Below are 13,609 nucleotides of genomic sequence, written 5' to 3' on the forward strand. Positions count from 1 at the left end.
CAAAATATGGTTTCAAGTGATGTGGTTATAATACAACAAAAGTAAGAGAGCAAAACTTCTGCGCCTCTTCTTCAGAAACCCTTGAAACTTGCACTTTTATACTATTGAAATGCTGCTCTAAGAGTCCATACAAAATATTTTCTTCCATTCCATAGGTTGCCATTTCATTTTGTCGATGTTTCCTTTGCTGTGCAGGAGCTTTTAGTTTGATGCAGTCCCAGTTGCTTATTTTTGTTTTTGTTCTTTTGCCTTTGGTGTTAAATCCAAAATATCATTACAAAGACCAATGTCAAGGAACTTACCCTCATGTTTTCTTCAGGAGTTTTACGTATTTAATCCATTTGAGTTGATTTTTGTGTATGATGTAAAATAATGGTCCAGTTTCAGTGTTTTTCATGTGGCTGTGCAGTTTTCCCAACACCATTTATTGAAGAGAATATCCTTTCTCCATTATGTATGCTTGGTTCTTTTGTCAACAATTGACCATATATACATGAGTACTTTTGGTCTCTCTTTCTATTCCATTGGTCTAGGTGTCTGTTTTTATGCCAATACTATACTGTTTTGATTACTATAGCTTTGTAGTATAGTTTGGAATCAGGAAGTGTGAGGTCTCCAGCTTTGTTTTTTATCTCAAGATTGCTGTGGCTATGAGGTATCTTTTGAGGTTCCATAAAAATATTAATAGTGTTTGTTCTATTTCTGTGAAAACTGCCACTGACATTTTGCTAAGGATTGCATTGAATCTGTAGGTCAGTTTAGATAGAATGGACATTTAAACAATGTTAATTCTTTCAATCCATGAACATGGAATACATTTTCATTTATTTGTGTCCTCTTCAGTTTATTTTATCAATGTTTTACAGGTTTCAGTTTACAGATCTTTCACCTTCTTAAATTTATTCCTTAGTATTTTATTCTTTTGGATGCTCTTATAAATGGGATTGTTTTCTCAATTTATATCTTTTTTGTAGTTCACTATAAAATGGATGCTGTTTTGAGCCACTAGGTTGTGGGTTGATTTGTTATAAAACACTAGCTAACTGACACAAGGGAAAAGTTATGAGAAGAAAAAAGTTATGAAACTTAGAATTTTTTTGTTCAACTTTCACTTCATTATTTATACAATGTGATTCCTCATACACACTTTTAATTTACCATGTAAATAGCAGTGTCAGCCTCATTTCATTGAAATTATCTCATTTTGAAGTTATGCCCAAGGGTAATGATTTTAAAATGGCTACTAGAATCCTGGAAGATATCCAGGGTGAAGCTCCCAAGATGTTTGGCCAGAACTAAATCAGTCCCCCAATAAGCAGTGCAATAAAGTAAGCACAGCTGGTCTCTTCTTGTTGCTTTGCAAGAAAGAACACAGCTGCAAATGGAAATGGGCCTGGGAATTAGAGACTGGAGAACAAAGACATGAAAAAGACTAGGATGTTTGAATACATCTCCAAGTGCAAGGCATCTTGTGGCTATTAAGGGTCATACAGTAAAGCTTCATATCTTTTCTTGTTATGTCAAACTAAGAATCAGTGCTCCACTGAAGTTGAAGTTTATAAATTACATACTTATAACCTAATAAAATGTAATATTTGTTCTCTCTCCTGTAAATTGAAATTTATTATTTCTATAGTCTCGTTATAATATCTTAAATATTTATTAAATGATTTTTACTCTTAGGTATCTTTTATTAATACACAGAAGAAATGAAGTAGAGATTTATACAATTCCTTAGAGATATGTTGTTGTGAAAAAACAACAACAAAAAAAAGTTGTGAAATTTACTTTAAGGCAAATTGCATTGTGATCTAGTATAGTCACTCTCGAAACAATTGCTGGGTACAAAGTAATTATTTTTGAAAATTTAGAGTGACTGCAAAACAATTTAAACTTATACTAAAAACTACTGATTCTAGATAAAAGGAAGACTATAATTTCAAAAATTGGGGTATATTTCTTTAAATATAGAAGAGACCAAATTATCCTTTTAAATTATTATTTTAAAATTATTGTTTTAAATGTTTTTTTAAAGAGATTTCTCAATATACATAATAAAAACACCTGTACTGACTTTTTATAAGAATACGACATTCTAGTATCACTAAATGTCTTGACACTTATAATGTCTTTTCTGAGAATGGTAACACTGTTTACAAGTACATTTCTACTTACCCTATTTTCATTTCTTAAATGCCACACATGCAAGAGACTGCTGACTCCAAAAGCAGGTATAATTTAATCTCATAGTTTCCTCTTTGTGCCATGATAATCAGTATTATTAACTTTTTATTTCATATTCTTAAAATTCAGTTCTGAAAAACTTAGACATTTAATGAAGTTACATTAAATCAAAATTAAAGAAGTACTTCTTTAAAGTTGTTTAAAGGACAAAGAAGAAAATTATTGTATAGAATAATTGCTAGAAGGTGGTAAAATCACAAAGACTGGCATGATAATGTAATGCATACCAAAGGAAAAAAAAAAGTTAAATATTCATTGATAAAATGTGTACAAGTGTCTTCATGGACCTATCCAGGTCCATAATATTATAATGTCATTCTGTCCACACATGTTCATTTTGTTTTATTTGATCAAATTTTTAGATAAGTAAAAAAAAAAAAATGCAATATGACAGTCAGTAGTTTACAAGGCATTCATCATAAATCAAATGGTCCTTTTCTAAATCAACACTATAACAACAAGCAGATTTTCTTTTAAAAATGAGAGCCATGGGGCGCCTGGGTGGCTCAGTCGTTAAGCGTCTGCCTTCGGCTCAGGTCCTGATCCCAGGACCCTGGGATCGAGCCCCACATCGGGCTCCCTGCTCCGCGGGGAAGCCTGCTTCTCCCTCTCCCACTCCCCCTGCTTGTGTTCCCTCTCTCGCTGTGTCTCTCTCTGTCAAATAAATAAATAAAATCTTAAAAAAAAAAAAATAAAAAAATAAAAAAAAATAAAAATGAGAGCCATAATGACTCTCAAGTAGCCATACTGTTACGCTTTGCTCTGTGAGCACAAATAACCTAACTTTACCAATTGGTATACCTCACTGTTTTCATAATATAGTGCATTTGAATATGGCAATTAATATTAACCATAAAAATTGCTGACCTGGGCAGATAGAATCATTTTTGGTCATAAAATATACGAGTATTCTAACACTATGAGATTCCCTTTGGAAGTGACTATAAATTTAACAAATAGCATATTCTCCAATTCATGTTTCTACTTGGAAATGCTTTTAAAAAATACTCTCCCCGCAGAGAGCATTTGGCAATGTCTGAAGACACTGTAATATGGTGGTGGTAGAAATGATGCTAAAAATATCTAATGTTTGGAGGCCAGGGATGCTGCTGAGCATCCTACAAGGCAGGGCAGTCCTCCACAGCAAAGAATCATCCAGTCTAATATGTCATTTAGTGGCAAGGTTGACAAACCCTGCTGTAGAGGGATATGATTCCCTAGATAATAGTTGAAATTACATGAAGTAAATCAAAGAGGTAAAGGATAACATTGTATTGAGACACGCATCGAAAAACACTCTAGTTTATTTTGCATCTTTCTTTATTAAACCATCCAGAATGCCAAGACTTTGTCTGCTGGTTATTACTCACTGACAAGAAACATGCAACCACATTTTGCTTTCCTCACAGGTAATATTGCACACAGCAATTACTTGGAGAGCTCCATGACTATTACTTAGCACTATAGCTATACAAAAAACAATAATCTGATAAACTCTTGCACACCCAGGAAGTCTCTTGTGCTGCCTTCTCTGCATTCTCATAGCATAATCCGCTAAACTGTGAAGGGAATTCATAATCTGCATGACAATTGTGTTTATTTTCCCTCTTAACACGTGTGCGCACCCGCCCACCTGCGCACACACTGTACACACCTAAGTAGACCATAAACCTACAGGGAAGACAAGAGTATTTTTCATTACTGTATCTTCTATGTGGAGTTCTTGTCTGACAAACCCCTGCACACTATGTAAGATTAATTGAGGACGTCTTCTCTAAGTCTGCAAGCTGAACTCACTGTCCACTTTATGGTTCCCTTGTATTTTGCTTAACGAACACTATATTGAAATTTTCTGTTTATATGTCTGTAACCTGTTCAAATTTAGGGACCTTGTTTCCCCTTCCTTCCTTCCTTCCTTCCTTCCCATTTTATTAGTAGCCACTATTAGTTCTCAGCACATAAAATGCCTTCCCTCTGTCCTCTCTGCAAAAAGAATTAAAGAGATACAAAAAGGGAGATTTTTTTAACGGCTTGGTAATTCAAAACTAAATTAATGAGTATATGACAAAAACAATGACTTTGTCAGACACCATATGCTGAGAAAAATTTTGTTGTCATCCACCTATACTATTAGCCATTATTAGTATTATAAACCTATATATCTTTAAGCATTACTGTTATTTAAAATGTTTTTATCACAAGTCTGCATTTCACTTTTTATTATCACTTTATAAATAACATATATATATATAAATATACATTTTTAGTAAAGAAGAATGCATTTCTCTGATAGCAGATAAAGCCACAACCCATTTTTCGAAGTAATCGCCTTCACCAGTATGTGTGTTTTTTTTAAGATATGTCCTATATGCACATACACCACACAACACACCCTTACTTTCTAAAATAAACTAGACTATTCCACATGTATTTCTGAAAACTTTTTTCTCACTAAAACAATATAGATCTTCATATGTCAGTATATACATACAAATTCGTTCATTTTAAGACTGCATATGTAATCTGTATGTGTTTGAAGAGTCATTTACTTGAAAACTTCCTTACTAGTAGATTTCAAGTGTGTTTCCAATGTTTCCCTGTTAGGAATAACACTACAATGACATTCCTTTAACATGTCTCTTTGTGTAATCATGTGAATGCATCTATAGGATAGTTGTCTATAATATGTTCTCAATTTAAAATACTGTTAAATTGCTACCCAAAACGACTGTGGGACTTCACCTGTCTGCTAATGGCTCTGTACATTAACAACTTTGTGAATTATCAGACTTGTATACTTCGGTAGGTGAACTCTGGTTTCTCCTTCTCCTTCGTGGTTTCTTAAATTACTAACGAAATTTGAGGTTTTTCTTTGGATAAGTAACACGTTTCTTTTTTCTGTGACTCTCCTGCTAATGTAATTTCCCCATTTTTAATTTGATTGTGAATGTTATTAAAAAATCCCCTTATGTAATAAAAATTAGTTCTCTGTCAGCCATGTTCGCCAGTATTTCAGTTCATCTTTCATTTTATTACATTTAGCATAATTATTTGACATCTGTATTTTCAAATGTTTATTCATTTAAATTCATGTCTTATTGATTGTTGCTTATTGTATCTTATCTTACATTTAAAAAATCCTTCATATACTTGTTTGTTTTGTATTTAGTGGCTGCGTTTTCACAAGCAGATTCAAGTTTTAATTTTTATAGTTTAATCACAGATTTGTTTACTATTAACTTTGTCCTTAAGTGTGGGGAAAAGCACACTATTCCCATTGTCTCAGCATCATGAGTACACTGGTCCTCCACCTGAGCCCCACTCCTGAGCTCAGTTAATGAGGCTACTTTCCATTGCTCGATACCTCCATTTGTTTCACTTTGCACACTATCTGCATCACAAAGGTTTTTCAGCTTTTGGCACACGCACCTTCCTGGAAACTGTCCATTGTCTTTATCCACACTATATCTCGTGTACACATTTTGGAGTTGTTAGAAAATCCTTTTCCAAATACATATCCTTGTTGGACTCCCTATGGATTCGATTTCTAATATAAATAAATGTCTATTCCCTTACTCTCAGGAACTTTAGGATTAATTTTCCTCTTCATGGTATGGAGCCATCCCCAAATCCAATCCTTTAAAACAAAAAGGAACATTATAATAACATTGAATCTATCTTCACATGTCAAGAAGGAAACCCCCACTTCTGGCTCAATAAACTGTACGGATTCTGGAACATCCACTAATTTTGTTATAATTATTCCACAAATAGCTTGATCCAGATTTTACATTTTTAACTAAATTAAAAAAAAAATTGGGAACTTAAAATCTGAATCTCTATCTGGCTTAGAAATGTTTTCCAGTTGCACTTCTTACTAACCATGTAGTCTTGGGCAAATTATTTAACTCTATGTATCAGTTTTATCATCTGTAAAACAAGGATAACCATAATGTTGCCCTTATGATGTGAGCATGAAATTATTACAAATTACATGCAATGCCTGGCATATAGTAAGTGCTCAATAAATATTCCTTGATTCTGTTTCAGTGATCATTACCACAACTGTTTTGACAACTTGTAGTCTCAGATCCTGGCAAAACCAACCAGTTGTTTTGCAGTGATCAACTTCAGATTTTCTGCAGAACTCAAAGTCAACATTCAAATGTCCAATTTCCTTTTCCTTGCTGATCAAAATTTCTATGGATGCAATTGATTCTCCAGCTGATGGCAAGCAAGATTTAAATATCTGAAATCAACTGTTAGCTGCATCATAAGCAAAAAGGGAAATAGCTGCCATAGTACAATCATCTAGCATCACAATTACATAGAAAGGGAAATAAGTGCTGATTTCATGTGTCATTCCCAAATCAAGGCACTTCATGGAAAATGGCATCATTGTTTCTTATCTGATGCTGAAACCATTCTCACTATTCTTTTGGATTCAGTATTGGTTTTAATTTTTTGCCTTTGGGGTCCTTGTTAAATCTCGAATTTGTCCAAGTACCAATTCAGATTCAATGTAGCTACATGTATCTGAGATCCAATGAAAGAGTTTAAATGGAAACAAGGTTTACTTTGTCAAGAATGATTTTGGCATTGGCAGGCCTGGGAGAGAGCATCAGTTCTGCAATAGAATCATTCTTCCAGACCCTTTTAACTTTCTGCTCCATCTCACTTAGCAGTAAGCTTTCATCCTTACGGTACCAGCGGCTGCTGCTTTTCCATACCCCATCTGCATTATGGGCCATGGGTGAAATATGTGTGTCCTAGATGGAAGGGAGTGGTGGGAGGTGAATATTTGATTCTGCATCATGTCACCCTGAACAAAACTGATTTGTAATAACACAAAAAGACAAGCTGAATAATAGTTAGATAACTAACAATATCCACCTAAAGGGAAGAAGCTCAATCTTATCATTTAGAACAAATAACATATGTTTGGGGTATATGTGTGTATTCAGCAGGGCTGGCAGAACACCAACTGCCCTAGAGTAGCAGATGCTTTGTTTATCAGAACTGTGACGCTATCCTCTAATTATTCCCCCTGCCTCCAGTCTCATCCCCTGCAAGCCCTTACAATAGAGGTTAGCAAACTTTTTCTGTAAAAGGCAACACAGGAAATATTTTCAACTTCGTGAGTCAAATGGTCTCCATTGCAACTTCTCAGTTCTGCCACAGTAATGCCCAAACTACCATAGGCAATATTTAAATGAATGGGCGGGGCTGTATTCCAGTTAAACAGTATTTACAATAACAGACAGCAAGCTGAATTTGTCTCCCCCGCCATTGTTGGCTGGTCCTTCCTCTAAAATATTACTAGCTTTTTAATTCTAAAATCAGAATCAATGCAAATATCACCCATTCTGAAGCAGACATGGAAAGAGAGTTCCTCCCTCCACTAACTTTCAGGGCACTTCCTATACATTCATATTAAAATGTACATTGAATACTATGATAATGCTTTTTTATCTGCTTTTCTTTAGTGAGTTCTCTCTCTCTCTCTCTCTCTCTCAATGGAATCATGCCTAGAAGCACAGTAATACAGTTACTTAAAGCCTATTCTGTTTTGTTCTTTGTCTCTACTTTTTTTTTTAAATGCATGCTTATTTAAAAAAATATTTATTTATTTGAGAGAAAGAGAGAGAGAGAGAACACTCTCTCTCAGGGGGAAAGGAGGAGAGGCAGAGGGAGAAGCAGACTCCTCACTGAGCAGGAAGCCTGACACAGGGTTGATCACAGGACCCTGGGATCATGACCTGAGCTGAAGGCAGATGCTTAACCGACAAAGCCACACAGATGCCCCTTTTTCTCTACTTCTTGCAGATATTATATATTTCTCCTCAACCATACTCATCTCAGTAAAAGAACTTAGGAATACTATTTCCCATTCCCATCCCCCTCTCAAGTCCTGGATGAAGACTTTTAAATGTGACTTGTTCCTAAGTGCTCAAACTAGAGCTTATGCTTCAATAATTCCTTGAAGCTTCATGATTCTTAGATTGTACAGTGTCCTTTAGCATCCTCAAATGTACCCATTTAGACTTAACTTTGTACACACACAAACATACTTCAGGGTACATTTCCAATGTATTTTTTTCATTTCCTTGTCATTTTCCTTGATTTCAAAGATCGCTGTTTGGATTCATTTCAACAATTTTCAGTTTCAACATTTTCTCAAATATATTTTTAGATAAGATAAGGTGATGATCTACTTTCTGGATCCTTCCCCAAACAGTTATTTTACCTTGACAAATGAATCATATTTTGATGAACAGAGAATTTGGAGCTTGAGTTCTTTTGTTTGTTTTTTTTTTTCTTTGTATGTTATACATTCAACTGTCAATCAGATTCTAGTATTTCAAGTATAAATAAGATGTGTATATATATATATATGTATATATACATATATACATACATATATATATATATACACATATATATATATTTAGGTATATACATTAGTAAGCAATTTAAAAATATCTGAAATTTTATAAAAATTTATCTTTTATTTGGGTTTTAGGTATTATGCCAGGATTTACCTAGGTTTAATTCTTATTCTAACCCTTCCTTAAAAAACCTATTAAACTCATAAATTCAATATATTCTTCACCTCGAGGAAAATAATATTGTTCATTCCTTCAACTACTCTTTTTTGCTGTCTGGGAACATACGTCATTCACATGAGAGGTCTAATGAGCATATCTTTTAAATCTCATTTTGTACCACAATTCCCACATTTTGGGGATATTTGCTCTCTGATTTTTAGTTACTTCTTCCAGTCTGATGCATTCTCAAGCTCCTGGACAATAATTTGGATCATATCAATGATGGTACATGCCTTAATCATACGCTGATATTTTGTTGTTTACTAGTTGCAGAAAACATGACTCTGAGTTACAGAAATCTCTTTGTAGTATCCCGACAACACTCGGGCTCTTGTTTTCTTCTGCTCAGTAACTTGCTTGGTAATGACTACTCTGTCTGTGTTTCTCTTTGGTGCTTTGCCCCTTGGTTATGGTGGTTTCGCTTGTGCTCCTTGGGGCTCTTATGTAGCCTTACCAATGGCATTCTCGTAAATGATGGAGTCACAGAGATCTTCACTTCTGTGAGACAAAAGGGGGCTAGCAAATGGGGTGTCAGTTCCTTGACAAGGTGAGAGAAGGAAGTCTGTTCTAGAGTTTCCACATAAACTCTCACCTGCCAGGCTTAATGGTGTTGAGCCATATAGACTTACATATATAATACTCATATCTAGTAATACATATAAGCTCAAATATATAAAATCTTTACTCAAAAATTGTGTTCTACATCCCAGCTTAGAGTCTTACAGAGATAGTCAAAAATTATCATAGCTGAACTTCATTTTAACAATTTAGAAAATTTATCATAGGAGATAAAAACAAAATAAAATAGTTATATGACAGAGATCTGTAAGTAATGAGAAATCCCCAGATCATCCAAGTGACTGGAGACCTAGGTCATAACCCATCAACCGCAGTGTAAGCTCTACATTCAAGAGAACCTGGTGTCAATTTCTTCTTGGCTATTTTCTAAATATATGGATTTGGGAAAACCACCTAATTACAGTATGCCGGTTTATACATCTTTAAAATGGTATCCAAAATACTTTAAGGATTATTTATGTTTTAAAACAAATAAGGTATGTAGGTGCTTATGAGTATCTAAAAGGTTTTATTGAATACTGTAGCTATTACTTACATTTTTAATGTCATTTGCTCATAAACTGCAACCTTAAAAGACATGTAGCAAAAGACTTCAGACATTATATTGTCTATTTTTATTTATGTAAATTTTCACCTTGAATGTGTTGGTATCTTCGTAGCAAGATACATGAAGAAATTATATGGTCAAAACCTGTGTCAAATAAGCATTGCTGGCATTTTCCCATTAATGAAAGTTTGTTTGTTTGTTTTTTCTTAAAAACCAAACGATTACCTATATTATAAGTTCATAAATGAATTTTAATATTATAATATCTAGACCCAATATTCTTTAACATTTTAAGCCACATGTAAATATCAAAATATTTTAAAATTTCTTCAGATTTCTACACACACACACACACACACACAAATGAAAAACTTGTCTTCAAATGGTGATTTTTTGGATTCTCAAATATATATTAGCTGCCAAAGTAAAGAATGATTTTTCTTACCCATATCTGACATTTCAGGCACAGTAACGATGTATGGTCCATCTGTGAACTTTGGAGCATTATCATTGATGTCTTGTACTTTGATTATGAACTCGGATTCAGGTTCAAGAGGCTTGTTTGTTCGTCTGTCAATAGCCTGGGCATGAAGCACATAGTGGGTCTTCTGCTCTCTGTCCAGGCTTTTCGTTGAGTGGATATCACCAGTGGTATCATCAATGATAAATATAGTCCCAGCACCTTCTCCAGTAAGGATGTACTTGACAGACCCATCGCCTTTGTCAGAATTGGAGTGCAGCTGGAAAATAAAAATTAAATAACGTAGCTTCCAATTATATTCCAACCTAACATCATGTTACCTTAAAATTGTCTATCTATAATTTTTAACTTACTTTGATTATAACTTTTCTTATCTCCACAGTGTCCTGTCAGTTACTAAAATCATTTATTTTTCTGCCGTTTTTCTCTACTTGGTATTGATATGGATATTTTTATCATGATCTAAAAAATCCAATTATTGACTTAAGAGAAATAAATAATACTAATTAAAAGAAAAACAATAACACTTGATGTTATTCTACTAATTCACCACTTCACTAACTACAGAAAATAGAATTGGAAAAAGAAATTACCAGTAAATCACTATTGCCTTCAATACTTTCAGGAATAATGATTTTTTAAAATTAATTGCTTGGCATTTTATTTCAAACTTAAAATTTAAAAAAGAAAAATATATATGGTAGGAGAAAATTCAAATTATTAAAAATCTCCACAAAAGAGGCACTTATTTGTTATAAAGGTATTAATTTTATAATTTGAAAAATTTAAAAAAAGAATTTTCCAGATTAATTGTTCAGATTTAGAACATTAAGAGCATTAAAATAGATTAAAATAGAATATTTTATTTTTTTAAGTTTATTTGTTTGTTTATTTATTTTTAGTAATCTCTCTGCCCAACGTGGGGCTTGAACTCATGACCCCGAGATCAAGAGTCACATGTTCTACTGACTGAGCCAGCCAGGCATCCCCCTATTTTTTAATTATGAAACTTTAACTCAAAATTTAAATAGTAGTAAATCAAAATTGATTGATTTAATCAATACATGGGCCTATTTTTTAATTAATTGAAATACACTAACAAATTCTCGTTCATTAAAATAAAAATAATGGAATATCATTTTAAAAATATTACAGAAGTAGTATTTCAGTAGAGAAGAAGTATTTAGTAAGAAAGATAAATACATATTAAGATAATTATAAACCACTTTTTCATCATTTAAACATCAGAAAATGCTTTTATTTTTAATTATTTATTTATTTATTTATTTAGATTTTATTTATTTATCTTAGAGAGAGAGAGCATGAGGGGAGGGGCAGAGGGAGAGGGAGAGAGAGAATCTCAAGCAGACTCTGCACTGAGTGTGGAGCCCAACACGGAGCTCAATCTCATAACCCTGAGATCATGACCTGAGCTGAAATTAAGAGTTGAATGCTTAACCGACTGGGCCATCCAGGTACCCCAAGAAATGCTTTTAAACTGCATATAATTCATACTTCATAATCTATTATAACTTATACCATCTTAATTAAATATTTCCGTAAGAGCCACTGTTATATTTCTAACTAGAAACAACCACACAATATTTTCTTAAATCTTAAACATGTATTTGAAGAATTATTTCTCCCAAGAGATTTGAACAGTTATCCTTCATATGAAACCTTTTTGGTTACCTAACCTTAACTACTCACCTTTTGCTCATTTCTGACACTTGGAAACATTGAAAAATATAACCTTGTTCATACAGCTTTTGGGTTTCTTGCCATAATAAAGAGAAATTTTTCAAGGATTATATTAAAGTCTTTGAACTCTTAGAAGACATTTTTTAAAAAGATAAAATATAGAAAAATATAATAAACTGTGACAAAAGGACTATGCTATGGTAAAATGGAGGCAACTGAAATATAAATTATAGTATCTCAAAAATAATCCTCTTTCTTGAAAATGCATAAGACATAAACAGGGACAAATTCTGATGGGAATCATTTAGCAAGATTCAACAAATTATATCTTTCCAAAATTACTTTTTTGGGGGGGCTTTTATAAAGAGGCGTAAGAAATCCATTAGCAAAATATGAAAAACATAGCTTTCAAAGATTTCACACTTCATTAGTAAATTAACCACTGAATGAAGAATGCAGATGAGTTGTGTGGAGATCGTTGTATGCATGGGTGGAAATGCATTTAGTCATTTCTTTAGGTTTCTCAACATATCTTTTTAGCACCTAGAAAAAGGATTTATCATTTATGAAGCAGACACCTGCAAAATATCAAAAGAGCAGCCGGTTTCACATTCTGCAACTTTGGTTTAATCCCTAACCAAATCATAGCAAAGTAAAATAACAAATTCATTAAACAAATGTTTTTAAAAACACTTTCTCAAACACTCTTGTTATTAAATAAAATGTGAGACAGGTGCTCGCTTCGGCAGCACATATACTAAAATTGGAATGATACAGAGAAGATTAGCATGTCCCCTGGGCAAGGATGACACACAAATTCATGAAGCATTCCATATTTTTCAAACAAGGTTTTAGAGGGGAGCGGGGAGGGGTGATTGGTTAGCCTGGTGATGGGTATTAAGGAGGGCACGTACTGCATGGAGCACTGGGTGTTATACGAAAACAATGGATCGTGGATCACATCAAAAACTAATGATATATTGTATGGTGACTAACATAATAAAATTAAAAAAAAATACCCAAATTTGAAATATAATAGGTAAAAAAAAATGTGAGACAGTTTTATTAGCTATTGTTATACTATATATGAATTATAAATCTATATAACTAATTTAAAACCCTTTTGGGGGAAATATGTTACGCTTCTAACTACTGCTTTCAGAAAGACATAGCAATGGTGACAATTGACTTTTATTTTCAGGATATATTTTCATATTCTTCTATGTTCTCAGTGAGGTTATTTTGATGTTCCTTTATTTTGGATTAAAGGTTTGTATTACAAAAAGTTAATCATATTTAAAGAATGGGCTTATATATATAGACCAGCAATGGAAGTATGTAAGAGAAATAGTAAAGTTGTCAATCTAAAGCATGTATTAAAAACATAACACACTCTGTGCTTTATGTAGATTGTTAAGCATTTCAGATAAAAGACAAAAATATGAGTAA

The 13,609-nt window shown here is 33.2% G+C and overlaps 1 protein-coding gene and 1 non-coding gene across 6 annotated transcripts in view; one reads left to right on the forward strand and one right to left on the reverse strand.

The window, feature by feature from the left end:
• The window catches only part of CDH18 (cadherin 18), a 574,093-nt gene that overhangs the window by 226,945 nt on the left and 333,539 nt on the right, over positions 1-13,609 (reverse strand). For all 5 annotated transcript variants that reach the window (XM_032415426.1, XM_032415422.1, XM_032415421.1 and 2 more), the window contains one exon: positions 10,424-10,718. In XM_032415426.1, coding sequence (XP_032271317.1) covers positions 10,424-10,436 — 13 coding nt within the window. In that variant the 5' untranslated portion in view covers positions 10,437-10,718. The remainder of the gene's footprint in view (positions 1-10,423; positions 10,719-13,609) is intronic.
• Positions 12,894-13,000, forward strand: LOC116639274. Its single transcript, XR_004300788.1, has one exon. It is a non-coding gene; the product is annotated as a U6 spliceosomal RNA (small nuclear RNA).

This window comes from Phoca vitulina, unplaced genomic scaffold, assembly GCF_004348235.1.
Source record: "Phoca vitulina isolate PV1807 unplaced genomic scaffold, GSC_HSeal_1.0 scaffold17, whole genome shotgun sequence".
Classification (NCBI taxonomy): domain Eukaryota; kingdom Metazoa; phylum Chordata; class Mammalia; order Carnivora; family Phocidae; genus Phoca; species Phoca vitulina.